This window comes from Girardinichthys multiradiatus, chromosome 20 (genome assembly GCF_021462225.1).
Source record: "Girardinichthys multiradiatus isolate DD_20200921_A chromosome 20, DD_fGirMul_XY1, whole genome shotgun sequence".
Taxonomy (NCBI): domain Eukaryota; kingdom Metazoa; phylum Chordata; class Actinopteri; order Cyprinodontiformes; family Goodeidae; genus Girardinichthys; species Girardinichthys multiradiatus.
The window spans coordinates 12383326-12405813 of record NC_061812.1 but is presented as its reverse complement, the minus strand read 5'-3'; the positions used below and the strand labels follow the sequence as shown (position 1 = coordinate 12405813).

Sequence of the window (22488 nt, the reverse complement as noted above, 5' to 3'; positions counted from 1 at the left end):
CTCCTGAAAAAGACATTCCAGTGAATTCACAAACAGCACACAATCACTTTTTCTCATGCAATCCCGTTACCATGACAACCAAGCAGTTAAAAACTAAGGTCATTTAGAATGAACAAGATGAAATGAATATCTTCAAGTGACATACAGATATCTGTTTTCTGGTAGTGGTGTAGAAGACGTTTTCAACGGTTACTTTGCAGCAGGAGCTGGTCTGCTGTCTTATGAAAATCTGAGACATGTCAATTTATGATGGAAATAATATTGTGTAAAAAATTTCCTTCACCAGCTGTTCAGAAGCTGTCAACCAAAATCACACATATTTACAGCAATTTCTACAATCAAGTGATGGCTTCCTAACCCATCCAAAGGTAAAACCAGGGTAAAACCTATGCTCAGGAGGTTGAGCAGTTTGGCAGGTACTATGCCCTACAAATGTATTTATACCCCTTAAACTTTTTCACGTTGTCATGATACAACCACAAACTACAATACATTTTATTAGGACTCTATTTTATAAACCAACACAAAGTAGAGCTTAACCATAAATTGGAAGGAGAAGGGTATATGGGTTTTAATTTTTCCTTTATCTACAAATAAAAATGTAAAGCCACCGGCTCTGGCTGTTAGCCATCTGCTCTGTTCACTATGTTACCTGAGAAGAACTCATCAAACAGGCCTCTCTTTGTGATGGGGTTATTTGTGGCCCTTTGCATTGTTGCAGCATGGAGTCTCAGTGACTTTGGTCCAGGCAATCCGGACTCTGTACACCCAAGTTTTCTAACTACGAATCCTGTAACATCAACTCCATACAGGGAACTTTTTCTTCTGGACTTATCTGTAACTATTGTTGACTTTGACTGGTTTGCCTATCTTCAATGTCACTGGGTTTTGAATATTTGGTGTTTTAGTCTCCACAGCCCTCATCCTCAGGAAGCCAAAACCACAATTCTCTTACTTCTTTCCGGTATCCAGCCAAATCCTGGTCCTATTACTGAATGTAATACACCTGCTAATTTTAAAAAGGCAAGTGGTCTGCTTATATTACATATACATATCCGTAGCTTGCAAGATGGAAAGATGTATCTTTTCTTGGCCTTAATATTTATTGCTCAGACGGCCCATGTAAAGGAGGTTGTGTAGCTGTATATGGTAGATCCTTCCTTAGAGTTCAGATCCTTCTCCCAAAATCTGTTCCTGAACAGTTTGAACTTTCATCTTTAAAGATGACTTGTCTAGTGGGCAGTTTCTGACTGTTGTTGGTTGTTACAGACTTCTTTCTGCCCATTCTGATACTTTGGCATCATTAGTCTAGTTAAATTTTCAAGAAATCGTCCTGGTGGGTGCTTTTAATTGGAACTGGTTTATATCGGTAGCAGAAAATTTTTCGACACGTCTGTTTAAACAGTCGCTGTTTAAACAGTCGATGATGGTCAACCTCTCACCTCCTCTATAGATTAACCCCTCAAATGAAACATCTCATTTTCAGGTCCTGCGTTCGTAACATTTTCTGTGTTTTTTCAAACAGGTCTCTCTTGCAATTGAGATACTGGATCTCATTGAGACAACCTGTATAAATAAAAGTTAAATAAAATAAAATTTAAAAAGAAGATAATAATTATAGCATTAAATTAATTAGTTGAATAATTTTTTCAGTAGTTTGCATTTGACCAGGGTCAGTGTCATTACTAGTAGCATGAGGCAATACCTGGACTGTACTGAGGTTGCACAGGTAGTTCATCTCCACCAAGATGGCGCTTCAACACGAGCCATTGCTCAAAGGTTTGCAGTGTCTCCCAGCAAAGTCTCATGAGCATGGAGGAGATTCCAGGAGACAGGCAGTTACTCTAGGAGAGCTGGACACGGCCATCGGAGGTCCTTAAACCTATCAGCAGAACCACTATCTGCTCTTTTGTGCAAGGGGGGCAGGATGAGTACCGCCAGAGCCAATCGTGACGTGGTCACTGGTGTAAATGTCTCTGAACAAATAATTAAACACACATCAAACCATGAGGGCTCAATGTCCTCTAGTAGGCCCTTTGCTCACTGCCCGGCACCATGAAGGTCAGCTGGCATTTGCCAGAAAACACCTGAATTGGAAGATTCAGGTGTTTTCTGGCACCTGAATCTTCACAGATGACAACAGGTTCACTTTGAGCTCTTGTGACAGACGTGATGGAGTCTGGGGAAGCTGCTTGTAACATTGTTCAGTATGATTGGTTTGGTGGTGGGTCATTGTTGGTCTGGGGAGGCATATCCATGGAGGGACACACATACAGGGGTTGGACAATGAAACTGAAACACCTGGTTTTAGACCACAATAATTTATTAGTATGGTGTAGGGCCTCCTTTTGCAGCCAATACAGCGTCAATTCATCTTGGGAATGACATATACAAGTCCTGCACAGTGGTCAGAGGGATTTTAAGCCATTCTTCTTGCAGGATAGTGGCCAGGTCACTACATGATACTGGTGGAGGAAAACGATTCCTGACTCGCTCCTCCAAAACACCCCAAAGTGGCTCAATAATATTTAGATCTGGTAACTGTGCAGGCCATGGGAGATGTTCAACTTCACTTTCATGTTCATCAAACCAATCTTTCACCAGTCTTGCTGTGTGTATTGGTGCATTGTCATCCTGATACACGGCACCGCCTTCAGGATACAATGTTTGAACCATTGGATGCACATGGTCCTCAAGAATAGTTCAGTAGTCCTTGGCAGTGACGCGCCCATCTAGCACAAGTATTGGGCCAAGGGAATGCCATGATATGGCAGCCCAAACCATCACTGATCCACCCCCATGCTTCACTCTGGGCACGCTTCTTTGGGGCTTCTCCACACCGTAACTCTCTCGGATGTGGGGAAAACAGTAAAGGTGGACTCATCAGAGAACAATACATGTTTCACATTGTCCATAGCCCAAGATTTGTGCTCCTTGCACCATTGAAACCAACGTTTGGCATTGGCATGAGTGACCAAAGGTTTGGCTATAGCAGCCCGGCCGTGTATATTGACCCTGTGGAGCTCCCGACGGACAGTTCTGGTGGAAACAGGAGAGTTGAGGTGCACATTTAATTCTGCCGTGATTTGGGCAGCCGTGGTTTTATGTTTTTTGGATACAATCCAGGTTAGCACCCGAACATCCCTTTCAGACAACTTCCTCTTGCGTCCACTGTTAATCCTGTTGGATGTGGTTCGTCCTTCTTGGTGGTATGCTGACATTATCCTGGATACTGTGGCTCTTGATACATCACAAAGACTTGCTGTCTTGGTCACAGATGCGCCAGCAAGACGTGCACCAACAATTTGTCCTCTTTTGAACTCTGGTATGTCACCCATAATGTTGTGTGCATTTCAATATTTTGAGCAAAACTGTGCTCTTACCCTGCTAATTGAACCTTCACACTCTGCTCTTACTGGTGCAATGTGCAATCAATGAAGACTGGCTACCAGGCTGGTCCAATTTAGCCATGAAACCTCCCACACTAAAATGACAGGTGTTTCAGTTTCATTGTCCAACCCTGTATTTGTACAGGATCAATGATGGCACGCTGACTGCCATTAGATATCAGGATGGAATGTTGGACCATTTTGCTGGTGCACTCCTGGGTTCCTCCTGGTGAATGATAATGCCCAGCTTCATGTGGCAAAAATATGAAGGTAGTTTCTGGTGGATGAAGGAATTGATACTATTGACTTGCCTCCATGTTCTCCTGACTAAATCCAAATAAAACATCTCTGGGACATCATGTTTAGGTTCAGCCGAAGCCACCAGGTTGTGCCTCAGACTGTCCCACCCCATGCTCTGAGTTTACTTTTCTTCAGGTTGAACTACACATTTTAGTCATGGTGCATGAAAACCCAAACAATCATAAACAGAATACCACAGTATTGACCCCAAACTGTCAGTGGTCCACTAGAATGCTGATGATTAAGAGGTTTTTTTTTCATCATCACAATGAGTCCAAGCATTTTTCTAAATCAACAAAAGAATTTCTAAATGGGAGACAAAAAAAAAATTGGAAGTGCAGAATTAAATCCCTGAAAATCCTGGGGGTCAACTGGAGAGGGCTGTGGACAAGAGATGTTCTTACAATATAACAGATGACAGCTGCATCCTCTGCTCAGTTTACTGCAGGTCCCATTTCTTTAGTGATTAATAAACTCATTAAAGAACAAAATCTTTCAGGTTGATTCTGAAACACAAGAAACAGCCACAAGGATTTCACTACATCTCCCAGCATGCATCCGCTAGGGGGATCCTAGCTGAAGAGCAAGAAGATGGATAGTTTGATGGTGTTTCCCCTGCTGCTGAGTGTATCACTGCAGTGGAGGCTGCCTCTTGCATGAAGCTTTGCTGAGGAGTTTCAGACACAGAGGAAAACCTCCACAAGGAGAACAGTGCATGCGATTGGCTGATGACTCTTTAAAGAAAACCAATCAGACAGCATCCTTGCTGTGTGACTATGTGTTCCCCCTCCATCTCTGAACGCAATGTCAGCCTGCGCATATTTTTTTATGACTGCAGCCCTGCCATGCATGCATGTCATGAATCTGTTTGTGTGTGTGTGTGCAGAATGCTGTAATTTTGCACAGTTACTAAAGGGGAGGGAGCGATGCCAGAAATGCTGAAGAAATAGGTGGAATAGAAAAAGGATGAAAAGAAGAGCTACTTGCTTGGACAAAAATGAGGGGAAACAGATGCTGAGGAGAGAATAGTAGGATAAGAGGTACCCTGAGGAGAGAAAGAGAGGGAGAGAGAAAAAGAGAAGGAGAAAGAGTGAGAGAGATTGTAAGGAGGAGGAAGAGGAGGAGGCAGAAGAGGCGATCTGCTGAAGTAAAGCAGCAGCGCTGCTGATTTTTACAAGACCCTCGGCAGCTGTCTTCTGTTGCTGTGGAGATGGGCTGTTGGCTTTCTGGACCATGGATGGGTGACCAAACGGTAAGCCATTAAAGACCTGCCTGACTGCTAGAAATTGTGCTCTGTTTTTAATGAAATCTCATTTGACTGAGATAAAAAGAAGTCAATGCTCATGTGTTTGTGTGGATGTGTCAGTATGTGTGTGTTTATTGAGATTTAAAAGGGTTATTAGGATTTCTGCAGGACTCTGTACTTGAATGTGAGACTATTAAACACAATGTTAAATTGCCAGTGTCATTTTTTAGTTATGTAAGAGTTTTTCTAATTTCTGTCACTGACACCTCCTCAAGAATCACACTCATTCTGCTGCCATCCTCTGTCTTCACATACAGGTGCCATTTTGTGCTCCCTTGCTCACGCTGTATGCATTTGTGTGTATGTGAGTGCGTGTGTGTGTGTGTGTGTGTGTAGTTGAATGTAGCGGAGGGTGACTCATGGTTGTGATGCGCTGGAGTTAACAATGTTGTTCATGCGTTTAATTCGATGGCCGCTGAGCTGCATGCGCTTATATGTTTCCAGCAGGATGGGGTTTATGTTGCTTTTCAGAGGTAACACTCCTCACTGCAGACCTACAGAGACCATGTTCATATTTGTTGTGTTTGATCACCACATTGTGACTGCCTAGGTGTCACTAATCCAACCATCTGTCAGAAAGCAGAAGAATCTTGCTGCCCAGTTATGTATTATAATTTTGTCAGTTTACAGCATGTATCCTGTTCAAACCATGAAGATAATAATAAAAAAGATGACGTAAAGATGATGGTATGAACTCTGGCTTCAAAATGGCAGCTTGCATTCCAAAAAATGCAGTGTTGCCGATGGATGGTAGATTTCCACAATCCATGACTGAACTGGAATAATTACTCAGTGGTTCCCTTGATGCCACAGAGCAGCATCTGGTCTTTAGCTAAGCTGCATTCCCATCTCTGTTCATAACATTTGTTCTCACAATAAATTTGTTATGAAGGCCAAGTTGACATAATTTCAACAAGGATGTAGGAAATGGAAAACAACAGAAGTCATAAAGTTATTGGAAGCTAAATCGAGGATTAAGCAAACAATCTATCCAGTTTTTCTGAGAGTTTGTTCTCCGTTTTAAAAAAGTACAAAAACCTGTCCTCGTGCTTTTCCTTCTCTTGACTCATACACACGCAGAACTGTGATGTGCAGTGTGCAGTTTGCTGAATCTTCAAGTCAAGAAAAAAGTGATTGCCCAAATCCAGGGTTTTATGTACTTTCATCTAGTTGCTCTACTAAGAGCTGCAAGAGGTTATGCCCAAAATGATATGCACAAATATTGTACAGTAACAGTGACATTAATTGGCTAAGGGAGCAAGATGTACCATAAACAATGCCACATATGTACATGTTGGTTCCCACATTAAGTGGTGTCATAAAATGTAAGATCTGCATGTCTTCACTACATTCTAAAATGCAACTGCAGGGAAGTTCATACTGTTTTCTCCATGATGCAGCTGTCTGCATATTTTCTGGCCTAAACTGATTCCTAAAGTATGGCAGGTCCCATTTTTATTACATTCTTTTTTTTCTCCAGTTGTTCTACTACTGTTACTACAAATACATGAGGTTATGATCCCCCAGAATAACTCTAAATGATATTCTACTTCTAGATGTTCTCACAGAAGACTTTCAGTAGAATATAGAAAATTACTATAAATAAGCAGCACTAAAAGCAGCATGAAATGTCTGCCTGGGGGGTACGTTTGACCTATGGTTGGTACGAAACAGCCCAAATGGACTGATTCATTTTGTACCTGAATTGTTTTCAACAACAGCTTTCAGGACACTGAATCCTCATGACATTTTTTTTTTATTTACACCCTTGGGAAAAAGGAAATATTTCTTCTGTTTTTGCCTCTAAGATCATCAGGCAAATTTGATTTTAAGATCATCAAGCAAATGTTATTGTCAGAAAAAATATAATTAGTGTAAATACAGGCAATAGTTTTGTATATTACCGGAAAAAAACAAAGCTATTTATAACAACCTGACAGTAAACTCTTGATGGGACATGTTCCTGGCAAAGGTAGAGCAACCCTGCATTAGGTTTATGGGTTTACATTTTCATATTTCTTCTTCATCATTCTAAAAACTGCAATTTGTATTCACTTGGGCTATTTTGTCTATTATTTAATACTTGATGATTCAAAACATTTTATGTGAAAATAAAATAACTGAAAAAAATTTAAGCTGCCAAACACTTTTTTGCAGCACTGTATTTGAGTTTTGAGTTTTTTCGGTCAATAGTAAAGTTATACAAATTTAGCAGTTTACAAATTTGATTTTGTAATTCAAAAAGAACCAACCTGCATGTGAATAGGGATAATCTTATTACTGGGGGTTTCCTGGCTTCTGTTCCAATTTATTTAATTAGTCAGTCATGTCTAGGCATTCAAATGAACATTTAGTTTTCTAATGATATTTAAATGATATTTAAATTTAATAAATTATTTTTGTTAAATAAAGCTCTGGTTGCTGGACTGGAAGCTCAAAAAGAAAAACACATTAGATTGCAATCAGTGAAAAGTAGGATGCTTGCTTTGCTGTTTTTACTGAAGCATATATACTGGTTTTCATTCACTCGTATCTAGATTCTGTTTGCTGTTCATTTGTATTGTCCTCTGATATTATTTTTGGCGTTCTCATTTTGCGTGGTGAAATTACCTCCCACTGTAAATGTAGAGTTTAAATAATATGCAACAGTTGGTTTTTTGGGGGCTACACGGTGGTGCAATTGTCAACACTGTTGCCTTGGAATGAGAAGCTCATGGGTTCTTCTGCATGGAGTTTGAATGTTATCTCTGGGCCCTGTGGCTTCCTCCCACAGTACAAAAGCAAACACATTAGGTTGACTCTAAATTGCCCACTGAGTTTGTGTGTGTGCATGGTTGTGTGTCCTTTATGTCCCTGTTGTCCTGTGATAGACTGATAACCTTCGATAATTAACTTCTCTCAGCAGTTCATTGTATCTGTGTTACCAACAAGTTGTTCAGTGAGAGGCTGCCCATGTATGAGACAAGACATTTCTGGTTAGAAATGTCTTGTTAACAGTGCTGTCCTACAGGTTGAATATTTAATGACAGGTTTTATTAAAATGCATGTTGTTTTTGCATCACATTATAGTACAAATGTCTAATGTTCTCAGATACATCACTGTCCTCTCAGTTTTTCACTCTCAAACAAACAAAAATTATTTAAAAGTCTGAAAAGTTTTTTTTCTTGAATTGATATTATTACCATGATATGGTAGATGAAAAAAGGATGGGAAAAATGACTGAATCAAATGAGGCAGTTTTTGAGTTCATGCTTTTTGATATTTTTCCATGTTCCACAAACCTGTTTTTGGTCCTTGTGATTTTTTACTTCTAAGTCTGTGCTTAGACCTTGTTTAAACCAGACATTTATGTTTGGTGAAAATCTAAAATAAATATATCTGTCTAAATCAGGGTTGCACATAGACTTTACATCGACTGATGTCTAAGTGAGATCTATATTTGGCCTCAGTGTTGAAATTTGGTCCATTGCTCAGTGGGTAGTTAGTTTCTTAATGCTTGACACTGAAAAGTCACTACAAGGTATTGGTAAACATGTGGTATATGGTTAGGGTTAAAATACTCATATAAAGTCAGACTGCAGTCAATCGTTGTTCATCTTACTCAGACACTGAGGAAAAAATTACTTGGCAGTGCTGCTGATAAGTGTGGGTAAAACTACGCTGTGGAAAACGTTAAAGAGAACAGTAATTGATTTATTTAGTGACACGATCTGATAGAGGGAACACAAGAGACAATAATTTGGCAAGTTGGTAAACACATTTCCTAACCTAATAAAATTCAGACATCAATACAACTGATGCCTGTAGTTGTTTTGATAGTCTGACTGCTGACTCTGCTAGAGCTACATGTTGTTTCGGTGGTTGTAACTGTGGGGTGTGCCCCATTGATCAGTCTTGTGTTATTCTTCCCCTTAAAGCCAAGATTGTGCATAAGATTTATGGCAATAAGTGTTTCCATAATGTTGTTTCTGATAGGTAAAAAAGTCAGACCCCTTCACTGACATGAATTTTACCAACTTTTTCCACATAGTTGAATCATTGGGGAAAGTAAAGATGCTCACTTCATCCTTTACACTGTTGCCACATTAACGCTGGCCACACAATGATTTGCATGTCCTTGTTGCTGTGCTCTTCTTTTTACAACAAACCATCCAGGTTCTGTAACTCTCTACAAAAACTATAGTAAGTGTGTTTTACCATTATTTACCTGCTTTGAAAAAAGTTGACAGGCAAAATTTATGTATATCAGGACTATCGAAAATATTTGGCTCTGAAAAATAATTATATGCCTTTAATGAAGATGTGGGGTTTAATTAATTTGTAGTAACTTAATTGTAAAAACAGTGAAAAGCAAATTGAGGTCTTGTACTCCCAAACATCATGTATATGTGTTTGTTCTCTCAACTCAGATGAGTGGGCGGAGTCTAGCGCACCTTAACCAGCGGGATGCTTTAAGGATTATTGCTGCGAGTCAGCGCCCCATCACCTTGCAGATCAAGGGCCAAAGGAGGCGGGGCAATGAGGGAGACAGGGGCTCCTGGGAACCCCTGCCGCTCAACTTGCAGCACCTCAACCTACCGCTTCCAATGAGGGGGGCAGGAATTAACACATCTAGCCCCTCCTACCCAGATAGGTACACACACACGCACACATACACACACATAATGTGTAATGACATTTATGGTCTGCATGTTAATAAACAGTTTCTATGAAGAACTGTTTATCTGTGTATTAAATGGCTTTATTTGAATAAGTGATTACCACCAATCACAATATCTTCATTCATTTGCTAAATGTACTTATTTTAAGGTTTTTTACAGAAAACAAACAAAAATATATATTATTTATGAATACCACAGCCAAAAACTGCCAGAGGAGAACAGACCAGTCTAAGGTATCATGTGGTTGCATAAACATTTAAAATTAATTAAAGGTGTGTTGATTGCTTTGCTCTGTAATATAGGCCTAAACACCACAAAAAGTATTCTGGGCCCGTACTTGGTCATTTTGAGCCTAATTCAGTAAATTAAGTGTGTTCTCATGAGAAAAGTCAAATGAAACTTTTAGAATAAAATGTTCTCATTAAGCACATATTCTTCAAGACCTTCTATGAATTTCCAAAAGTTCCAATCTTCTGAATAGACTTTAAACACAGCCTTCATGAGACATATCATTTTAAAACTGTCTAAACCTTTATTTTTGTTTTCTCCTAGACATTATTACGGTCATCTGTCTCTGCCACAAGATCACTGTGATGGAGGACGGTATAGCTACATGTCTAGCTCTCCACGGGACACCGTGGAAATCAACCATCAGGTGACACTTAAAAAAACTCAAAGAAATTAACAATATAATGAATATATGTCTGTGACATATACACCACCAGAAGTGTGTTTAATTGGGATTTTATTTGATCAACCAGCACACAGAAATACATAATTGTGGAGTGGAAGGAAGACGATACATTGTTTTTAAAACTTATTCACAAATAAAAATAAAGCGTGGTGTGCATCGTTATTCAACTCTCTTGAGTCCAAAAATTTCATAAAACTGCTGTTCTCTGCACTTCCAGCTAAAAGTCCTCTGAGGTATGTCTCTACCAGCGTTACACATCCAGAGGCTGAATCCTTCAATCGTTCTTCTTGCACAATACTTCAAGCTCAGTCAGATTGGAAGGGTAGCCTCTGGGAACATCTTTCAAGTCTTACCACATGTTTAGATCTGGACTTTGACTGGGCCATACTAACACATGAACATGCTTTAAAACCATGCCATTGTAGCGAAGGCTGGATGTTATGAGTGTTTGTCCTGTTGGAACATAAACCTCACCCCACTCTTTTGCAGCCTCAAACAGGTTTTCTTTCAGATTTATTCTGTATTAAACTCTCCATCTTCCCATCAGCTCTGACCAGCTTCCCTTTCACCTTTAAATAAGACCATCCCTAAAGCATGGTGTCCTTATTTAGTTTTTTTTTATGAGCAAATCATTTGAAAACTTGTCTCATTTTTCTTCTACTTCCCAATTCTGTTGACTTTCCTCTAGGCTATCACATACATAAAATATAGATTGCTGTAAAATAATAAAATGTGAAAAGGTGCAAGAGGTATGAATACTTTTGCAAGGCACTGTGTGGCTTAATGGAGTGTTTTCTAGATTAACATATTGGGTAAAAACATCCATGGCAGATGAAGAGCTCACCAACAGTTTTAAATAGTCTATTATGGTTTTACTCACTGTCAATTCTTATAGTGCTTTTTAGAAATACGTTATGGGTGTAAATAGGACTAGCAAAGTAGGGCGTTTAAGTTCAGTACATTAATTATTCCCTATTTGTCTCACCCTGGATTCCATAGGATCTAGAACTCGCCCGTCGTCGACAAAAAAAGAAGAACTGCCTGATGGGATGTTGCAATCCTGACTTAGATGAACCTACCACCTGCCACAGCCAGGTATCTAGATTAACACCTCTTTTACAGTAGCAGTAATTCTGTCTGCTAGTACTCTCTTCCAAAACCAATGTCCTTTTTCAACCACCAGGTGAGAAGATTAGTGTAGCTCTTAAACATGTCGGATCAAACATCCGTGAGCATGTCTAATGATCCCTACACATGTACATGACTTATATAACATTAGGATGCAGTGTCAGATGTCTTTGGCAATGAAAACCTTCTGCAAATGCACAATTTACCTTAGTTAATGCAAATATTTTGTTTTAGTAAAACTAAAATTAAATATTTGAAAAAGAAAAGTAAAGACATTTGAGCAAGATTTTATAAAGGCCGGAGACTGAAAAAAAAAAAGACTGAAGGAGTCTACACCTGTTGATTATTTAACTGTTTTGGGGATTTTGGAGACCTTTTTGTATACAATTTGCCTATCGTCTCTTTAATATACATCTTCTGCTTTAATCAGTCAATTAAAATCTAAACTAGATAAAATAAACTGAAAATGTTACAGAGTTTTTACAATATATCTTTTAGTATTTGGCAGAGTTTTGTTCCAAAAACTCATTCAGTTTGTTCTGAGAAAATACATATAAAATGTAAAACATGCAGCTCTTTTTAGCTTCTCAACTGTCTGTTTGTGAACTGCCCATTAGAATGAGCATCTATTTTCTTCTAGACAGATGATGAGGACTTCATCCTAGAGAAGCCATTGGGTTTCATGCCCCTCCACCATGAGTTGGACAGTGGCCTGGGTTGGACGGATGGCTCCCTCCATCAGGGTGAGCTCTCAGGACTAGAGACAGAGGAGGGAGGTCTGGAAGACTGCCATCCACATGGGAACTTTGCCACAGCAGGGTGTGGGGGGTTCGGAGGTGGGGGATCTCCGTCCTCAGAGTCTTTCATTTCGTCAGAGCTCAGCGACTCAGGCTTCTACAGTGTAAGCACTGGGGAGTTCAGGCACTTCCAGAGGCTCCTAGAAAAAAGGATGCGTCTGTACAATGCCAGGATGCAGCATCAGGGTGAGCCATGTGAGAGACGCGAGAGGCGTGACAGCTGCCCCAAGAGCCACAGAGAGCTGCTCGAGTCTATACCAGAGGCCTTGACGATACAGCCCCCATGTCAGCACCTACAGCATGGGGTGGAGGATGGAGCTGGGCCAGTCATGGACGTCCAGCCTCGTGGACTTTTCAGGTAATTTGGACCAGTTACATTGATGCATTCTTACTTACTTTGAGTTAGATTTTTTTATTGTGAGTACAGAAATCATTTGAAATCCAAAACTCAAAACAGTTTTCAGGAAAGCAATAAGTCAGAAACAGATGCCAAGAATGGGCTGGTAACAACAAAAAAGACAATCCTGTCAAGCTTATTGTTTAAATTTGCTTTAGCAGGACACAAAAGAGTAAAAAGTTTCCTTGGGACCATTTTTTCCAAACCATAATATCAGGGTTACAACTCATGATAATTGCTTCAGAATAGAAATTTGGTTTATAGTGAGACTGACCTGAGGGATGAGTCTTATGTGTTTTGAATATTGTATTTACCTGAATCAGACCAAAACAATAAATCTTGTTTTTAAAAGATAAGATAAAGTTACCTCTTACTAAATGACTCTGTTTTAACTGGTTTAATGCTTGTTCAAGTTCCTTTAAATTTGGCTTGTCATGCCATGTATTTTTTCATATATAAAGAACTAGGCATGATCTGTTCAGTTTTGCTTATGTTTTGTTTTCATTTTCAGCTAACCAATCACCAGGTTTTTGAATCCATGTTATTATACTTTCCAAAAAATATTCATCACCTATTTTAGTATTTGTAACAGTGAATTTTCAGTAGTCCTATGTTAGATTTCTATCTTTATTTGCAGTGTGTGTTCTGTCATATCAAATCTGTACTCAGCCAACCATTTGTTTATTTTTTGGACAACCTGCCTTGCAGCTCATAGCCTTTCGTTTAAAAATAGTACTTTCCTTCACTTACCTGTGTTTAAAACTTTGACATAATTTTGTCCTTCACCAAAACCTTTTGTTTTTCACTGCTCATTAATAAATGGGCTGGCTTGTTTAAGAGTAACAATATATATAAAAAAATAAATTGTTCAGATACATTTAAGGCATCACTTTCCAGTTTAAATAGATCAAGATATTTAATTTTGGATTTTATTGTCAAACATTCATAGTATGTGAATCAAGAATTGTTTTGCTCATACAAATTAGATTGTGCCACCAGTGATCTGTCTTTTTATGTTGCTTTTCGAGTAATTGCCTCTTCCTTGCTAACAGGACAAATAACCTGCCTCCTTCCTGAATGGTATTATGACTGGACATTCCTTAGGGGTTTATTCTTGCCAACAATTTTATGAGCAGCTGAATCATGTATCCTCAGGCATCTCGAAACCTGTACTTAAGGATGAACCAGACTTATGGAGGTCCACAGTTATATTCCTGATCTCTTGGTTGGTTTTAACTTAATGCTACACAAGAGGCTTTCCCAAGTTGTTTAAAGCCATAGATCTTTGTGCATCTTAACTTCTGAATTCATAGAAAGTAATAAACAATTTTCTAAAAACAATTATCACTTTCATTATTTAGGAATTTTGCAAATACAAATAGTTTTGGTAATCCCAACTGACACGACATATCAGTTGTCTGATTTATTGTTTGGTAGTGAGAAAAAATCGTAATGTGTCTTTTTATAGTGTGTATGTAAACATCTGGTTCTGTTGTTCTGTTGGTTAATTAGATGATTTTCTTTTCAGGGTTTCATCAGTCCAGTTCCATAAAGCTGACCGACCATGTCTGAACCGTCACAGTTCCAGCAGTGGAGCCCTCTTCAACCCCTCCTATGCAGCAGTCCCACGAATTAATGCTCCGGTCCTCTCCACCTGCAGCACACCCTCCAGCCATCGAAGACCACAAATACCCATGCAGCAGCAGTACAACCACCAGGGTTCAAGCTCGGTAGGGATGCTAAGGAGAAGTCGAACCCTGCACCATCGACCTCCTCCACAGGAATACCGCCGCCGGGCCAGCCACCCAGCATCACCTTCCTATTGTGCTGCAACTCTGCACTACTGTGGAGGTGTCATGCCACACAACATCCTTCCAGCAGGGCTGCCAGAGGAAGGTGAGCTAGAGGCTGGTGTGATGGCTTCTCACCCAACAGGCATGGCCTTGTCACCCCAACAACACCCGGTTGCTTTGGGGCACGTCAGGGGCACCAACACCAATGAGCGATGCTATGACAACAACTTGAGTGGCCAGATCAATCAAAATGACTGGTGGCACACTCAAGATAGAGGCTTAATGCCTGAGCCAGTGATGGCAGAAAGAGACAGGGAGATGGAGAGGGAATTGGAACAAAAAAGACAACTGCAAAAGGAAAAGGAGCTGGAGAGGGAGAGAGAAAGGGAAAGGGAAAGAGAGATTGAGAGAGAGAGAGAGAGGGAGAGGGAGAGGGAGGCAAAGCTGCAAGAGGAGAAGGAAAGAGAAAGGCAACTGGAGCTGGAAAGGAGCAGAGCTAGAGAGCAGCAGCACCTCCAGAGTCATGTCGTCCCTCCCCAGGCAGGAGACGTCAATGACACCTGGCCAAAACCAGCCAGTCGTCAGTCCTATGGTGGTGGAGGAAGTAGAGGTCTCTACAGCACTTTGGAGGGCCACACAGGTGTTGGAACTGCTGCTGAATGTGTGGCAAAGAATGGACAAATAAATGCAAACTCAAGTCCTAATCCCAGTTCCAGTCTGCAGCCAAAACCTAATTCAAGCTCTAGATCCAACACAACCTCACGAGTCACAAGGAGCCAGTTGCTCAGAGATCGGGCTCATCAGCTGGCAGATGAACGGAGTGGAATGAGCACCGATGAAGAGACCAACACTGACATGCTCCTGGGTCGCTACTGGAGTCGAACAGAGAGAAGAGAACATTTCCTGTTGGCTCGGGAGCAAAAGCAGCAACAGCTGCTGGCCAGAGGTGGGCCTGTACGAGATGCTATTAGCTGGGGAGGAGCATCTATTGGAGAAGAAGGCTTGGTGGAAAGCAGGGGAGTTGGACCTTTTGCTGAGAGACGATGCAAGACTGTCCTGGAACTGAGTCAAAGGAAGCTGAGTCGTCTGAGGAACAGAAAGCTGTTGGATGACTGGACAACTGTAGAAGAGCTGCTGACTCATGGGACCAGGTTGGACAACCAGGAGGACATGTTATGTCCAAGCTCCCTGTTGACAGTCACCACTGTCTAACTGCACTGACATAATGTGTAATTGGAAGTGTGAGTGATCTTAACCTAAAAATGTAACATTATGTGAATTTGCCTGTTCTGTCTTTCTATGATAGGTTCGATGATAGGATGGATGTCAGCTAAAGTAGGCATCTTGTAGAGAAAGCAAGTTAGGGAATAGTGGAAGGTCCATTCAGAGTTGGGAGGAAAAAAAAAAACCAAACAATTTAAAAGAAAATTAGCAATGGCAGCAATTTATTTTAAATAAACTCTTTTGTCCATGACAGGCAGCTGTCTCTTGCCCAACAAAACTGAAAACATAAATCTTTCTTGAGTCTCTTGCGTCACTTCAACAAGGCATGTTTGGATTCATCATTGGGTTTACAGAACCCTTATAAAAAAAGGAAATACCAAAAATCCAGTCAGCCATCCTCAATTCAGTCTTTTTTGCTGGACTTCAGCTATAACTCCAGAGCACAAAGTTCCTTAATGGCCCCATTAGAACCTGACTTCAGTGGAGGTTTTGATAAATGTTATATGGAACATTGCCCAGGGAGTATATGGGTGTGGTGGGGATGATGAGTTGTGTGTGGTCGGGAGCACTTGACAAAAAAAAAGCAATTGTCAGTTGTCCCCAAACCAGCTCTATATTGATTTTTGCATGTGCAGTCAATGGGCAGTATGGAAGCAAATTATGCTGGTTGGTGTCTGATTCCCAGCTTTCAATTTGGAGCTTAATTGCTCCATGTTTTTGATCATGTTGTGTACAAAATCTAAAATACTTTTACTAGTCAAACCTGCAATATATACAATCATCAAACCTGGAACTATATATTTTTGCACTGATCACAGGCTGTAAAATGTCCAATTTGTTTTTTTCAGAAAAGAAAATTCTTAGATTTCTATTAAAAGGAAAACAAGAAGCAAAACTATACAACTATATCCGGCGATGGGGGGTAGATGGAGAAGTTCCCCCTGGGCTCAATTCATGCTAGAACTGCCACTGTCTGACTGCATTCACAGATAGTCAGTTATTAATGTTCTGGTCTATTATCAACTAAGAGTTCTTACTAAAATCTTTGGGAACTTCATTAATTAACTAATTACCTTCAGTGAAATGCAAAGAGAAAACTGACATCCATTCTCTAATGTGTCTGTGGAAGACAGAAAACAAGAGCATTTACACAACTGTTGCATTGTTCTTTTAACATATTATGTCTGAAAGGGAACTTCACTCTCACTGCTTTGCATCACCTCAACTGATAGCTTTACTTGTGTGCGTGTGTGACCACTGTACAGCACTCCGGACAAAACGTGTGAGTCAATGCATGACGCTTAAAATAACAAATGAGCAAGGCCAGACGAGCTCGTGTGTGTTTGCACCATGTGATTCATGCAACATCCAGTGCTAAATATATTTCACAGAATCTTTGAAACAATTTCAGATAATTGGGTTTGAACCTCCAGCAGGCCATGGGATATTTTGAGAGCAATACTATATCTGCTAGATATATGTTCTTGTCTGTGCACCTAAAATAGATCACAAACTCCTTTTACATCGATGACAAAGACAAAAATAAATGGTAGGAAAGCAGATAATGATACCTATGAGATTTGATACCCTGAATGTCTTTTTTTAAATAACAACTGTTTACAAAAAAATATTAAAAACATTAATCTGTAGGAGTTGGTGCAACACAAACAGAACGGTGTTGATCAGTGGTAAGCAACATGTAAAAGGTTTTACCGACAACTTTAATCAGTAAAATCATATGCTGCAATGCTTGGGCAGGATTTTATGCTGCATTCATGTTACATTGTTAATGGCACTATAAAACTACATGCATATGATTGCAAATGTTTCCCACTTTAGGGAAAAGTAATCAGGTGATTTCAAGTAAAAGCACGTCAGAGTAAAAGCAGTGGTAAACTGATCACTGTTTTTGCTTATCTCTGATTAGAATCTACTGTTAGGACTGATGTAAATATTCAGATAATTACAGTGACTACACTATTAGTAGCTTTAATTCTTAATATTATAATTACCATGTCTCTAGTTGTCCCTGCTAATTTTAGCTACATGCTGCTTTTACCAGGGAGATAAGACTAAATGGATTCAAGCAAGTTGACTAGAATCTGGCAGCATTAGAAAACTAAACACCACTGATATTTTGTGTTATCTCTATGCTTCAATACAAAACAGTTTAATTAGAGACATGAATGCAGCATAGAATAATTAGTCTACCTTAGGTCATGGCTCTCCTTTCCTGCCAGGGATTTAACAATTGGCAGGATGTTTACAGATCTACGCATAAAAGAGTTTATGCATGTTTACTCAAACCAAGAGTGACAAGTTGACTGTGGAGAATAGGTTTTTTGAGAAAGGAGAGTTGGACTCTGATTAACCTTACAAATCAGGGGTGTTCTGATGTTCACAGCGTGTGCTCTGCAGGTAGAGCTCAAGAAACATTCCACTTCAAGCCGGTGACTGGTCCACAGTTCAGGAACAAGTGCAATAATACCTCAAGTTAGTTTTATCATGGTTATGACGGTGTCAGCTTTTCAGCGAATGCAGTAATTTGTTTTAAATCAAAACGGATGAACAAAATGACAAGACACCACAAGTGCACAGTAATCTTGGAGTCTACAGCAGCAACAGCAAAGGTTATATAGATATTTACAGTGTTTTTCCATGAGAGGGACCTAAGAATAAAAAACTTTTTGCACATCGTTTTTATATAAAAAGTTTTCCTTACCTTTCTGTCCCAGGGACATAGGCCAGTGGAGCAGCTGTAGATAGAACGATAGTGTTTGTTGATGTTTTCGTAATAAACTATCACAGTGATTTATGGAGGAAAAAAAGTAGTTTATTGTGGTTGTGTTGAACATATTTCAGTATTTTTCTTGTGACGTTTCAAAACCAAGGTGGACAGTTTTAATAATCTTTAAATCTTTCAATACTAGTTGAAGTAATTTAAAAGCTAGTGAGATTTTCATTTACTTTTCTTATGAAGAGAACACACTATATAAATATTATTGTCTCTTTAAATGGATTTTTGAAATTGAATTTTACTGTTGTTTTGTGTCATTATGATATGTACATATTGATTTTGTCACACAGTGCGGCTGAGAGTAGAGTTGAGGGGATGATGATGCCATCTGATGCCTCCAGTGATTTATCATGTGATTCTGTAGATTTATAGCTGTGTTGTGGAGGCTGTACATACAGCACAGAGATGAAAATTGCATCATCGGAATATTTAAAACATCACGTCATTATTCATAAGTGGTAATTTCTGTTTGTTCTGAAAATTAAGAGTGCTATCCATAAGATGTGTTATATAAAGAGAAATTCTAATTTTCAGGTATGATTTTGAAAGACTTGGTGCATCTGACCCCTGTTTGGAGTGAGGTTGACATCACCTTTTTATTTTTTTTATATTTATTCTCTCCATCTTCAGATATGATAGCAAATAGGAGTGAGAACATAGTAATTAGAAAAGTTTTAATGCAAAATTATGCCTTTTTGCCCTGTTATTTAATAAGAATTTTGGAAGATGTCACTCAAAATATATGACATGACTGCATTGCAAAGATAATTTGAAAACATTGCCAAGGGAATACAGCGTTATGTCATGCTATTTCCTTTTTCAGGAGAAGTTTTCTGAAATCTGCAAGTGGAGTTAATATTAAACAATTTAAGTTACATCACTTGTTCTTGGTGCCAACGTTAGCCTTAAAAAGCTACATTTTGTCACTTCATTCTGCTTGCTGTTGTAAAACTGTTCAATCCGATGATTTTTTTTCTCCTTTGTTACATAATCGGTACAAAGAAAACTAGTGACAGTGTAAGGCTGCAACACCAACCTCTAAATATGTCAGTCACTTAAACATGATACTATAAAGAAACAAAGTAATTAGAACTTTTGTAAGGGTTAATCTTTTCATCTATGGTTAGGTTAGATATTTGTTTATACCCCTGGCAGATTTAGATTTAAACTTATGTTTAATTTGATGAAAATATTTCTTGGCCATTAGACATGCATCAGCCCCCAAAGGCTTTACCAGTGATCATTGATAGGGGTATGGTTTTTTACACACTGTTTTGTGTTTAATAATATGTAAATAAAAATAGATTTCTTTTTCCAGAAATTTTATTATTATTATCTTTACTATGTTGTTCTAGCAGTTATAAATGCTAGTACCACTTCCAATTAGAAACAAACTTCTTGTTGGAATGAAAATTAATTTAAATCTTAATCTCCCAGGGGATGAATAATGTTGAGCCCAACTCTATGACCTACATATCCATCAGTAATGGCGATATAGTCGTATTATTTAGTCATAGCATTTCTGTTGATTATGATGATTTTCCGTTTACAGCTAATTAAAAGATGACAATTAAGATTAGAATATAACAGCAGACCTATAAAAACATTTTGATACAGAAATGTGGGCCTAATGAAGAGTATGTTTGATACCTGCTTAAAGGTTGTTTTTTTCAAAAAGTACTTTTAATCTGAAAATGAGCATCATCTGAATGCATATTCTAATTTATTAAATGTGACTCTATTTCAATTTTTTTCCAATTTATACAATTCATACAAACAAATGTGACTGTGTGAACCATTTATTCTTAAAAATATATTTTAAACGCCATACATTCACTCGCACCCTAGGTGCCAAGGTGTGTGAACAAAAGCCTTAAAATAAATTGCTGTTATGCAGACGTGATGATCCCAAGATGTCAATCTATGCGGTCACTCCTCAATAGTGAGCTCATACATTTTTTTTTACCTTCCCTAACATTCTCCTGACCGTGCATGGTGGGAAGACAAACTTGGTCCTCATCCAGCCTTGTTGGTCATAACAACAGGTATTTAAACTTTTGAATTATTGCGCTGCTTGTTAATATGGGCAGGTTTGGGCAATTAACTATTTTCTTGTAGCCATTTACTGACTTGTAAAGATCCCAACACGTCTGCCTGACTTGAATGACGTGTCCTTTTGTCTTTCTCACTTTGAAGAGTGGCTCAGAGAAACAGACCTCTCTACCCCATGTTTATACCACAGAGAAAAAGGAAATCAATGGGAATTGTCGTGCATGCCAATAATTATGGTGCTGTTGTTGTAGATAAAAACAAGTTAAGGGGAAAAACTCCCATGCTAAGAAATTAGCATTGAAGTTAAAGATTGCATCTTTCTCAATTCTTTTGTGTGAGATTATGCTTGGCACTAAAATTAAGTTATTTATTTTAAGGTTTTTCACACAACTTCACAAGGGGTGTCAACAAGTGTGAAGGGAACTGTTTGATAAATACCTGAAAATGTCACCACTATACCAAATTGTGGTTTAACAATGGCATTAAGTTAATTTGCTGTGGACTCTGGATTTAGTACATTTAATTTAACTTTCCACTTCCTCCAGCATTTGTGTAAACTGTCCATTTTTGGGTTAACATTTGATTCTTATTCATTTGGCCAAAATAAAACAGAGAGCTGGGTGGTTAGTAAGAGAAGCCTTCTCTCACTGAATCTTGCATTCACTGTGTTTATTTCCATGTTCCTTTCTCTCTCGGTTGTGATTCAAGCAGTCTGAATAATGGATGACGAAGAGAGAAATTTTCCTTACCGCCCACCCTCCTTCACCCTCTTTGCTTACGTTACACAAGGACATGGATGGCTGAAAATAGCTCTGCTGTCCTCATGTGATGTGAAATTAAAAGCACACTGGAGCGGGGACACTTGCTGCTGGGAAACGAAACATTTGTTCTACTCCATCTGACAATCCCTCCATCCAGCCTGCAACACCAACCCCATCTGTCTGTGCAATGGTACTTTTCACTACGGCAAGCTTTTTAAAATATGATGTACATGTGATTGTAATAAAGAGATTTTAATTAGCTATGCCACTGTTTTGGGATTTATTTTTATGTGAAAAAAAAAAAAAAACACTGCTGATTTTAAAAAGCTGTAAACCTTACATTGGATGGGCTAAAAATAGTGACTGATATTTTTAATACACCATTACACCATACATTTAAGCCCAAAATTATTCAAACTTCTGGCAGATTAAGATTTATAAATAATATTTTTGTTTTACCAACATGTTACTTCTGATCTGAATCTGTGGAAAGAGCTAAAGATTAGGGAGATTGCAACGAGGCTTTCTAACCTCAAAGACTCATCACTAAAGATAAAACTTCTAAATACAAATGAAAACATTCAGATAGCTGGTAATTAATAATTTTCAATATGTCATTTATTAATACAGTAAAAATAAGAACAGACTTTTAAAAATGACATATGATGTTTTATTATCTTTTGAGAGATGCGTTGTGGATACCCTATGAGAAAGAAACTTTTAAGTAAATAAAAATTATTTAAAAGCTAAATTTTCCAGAGGTGTGAATGATTTGGCGCTTAACTAATGCATTAATAGACAACGCACTTAAATACACATAAATAATACCTATTATGATCAGTATATCAAAAATATATGTCTGAAGAAAAAATTCTTTAAGTTCCCAAATTAAAAAAATTAAGGGCAATCTAGTAAATTTCTCAGATTAAGTTTTATGTTTGATCATTAAAATTATTACACTTTAAAAAAGTATTATATAAAAAAAAAAAAACCAAGGAGAAATAATAACTAATTTTGTCAATTAGTCATTATCAATTTTTGTCAACTCTGCAACAGCAGAAAAAAATGGGGAAAGCTTTCTTCAAATGGGCGTTCAAAGTACTAACTTGATTAAAAGTCTAGCTGTCATAAAAGATAGGTCTTTAAATCAGAAATGTTCTGTACTCTCATGAGTTTAAAGAATGGGTC

At 38.6% G+C, this 22488-nt stretch overlaps 1 protein-coding gene across 1 annotated transcript; it reads left to right on the top strand.

Moving 5' to 3' along the window:
* The first annotated feature begins 4488 nt into the window (after window positions 1–4488).
* On the top strand, window positions 4489–21563 carry LOC124857417. Its single transcript, XM_047348669.1, has 6 exons — window positions 4489–4941; window positions 9406–9629; window positions 10210–10312; window positions 11351–11446; window positions 12120–12634; window positions 14202–21563. Exons 1-6 carry the CDS (start codon window positions 4900–4902, stop codon window positions 15676–15678), a joined length of 2457 nt encoding a protein of 818 aa, XP_047204625.1. The 5' UTR covers window positions 4489–4899; the 3' UTR covers window positions 15679–21563.
* Window positions 21564–22488: the final 925 nt, after the last annotated feature.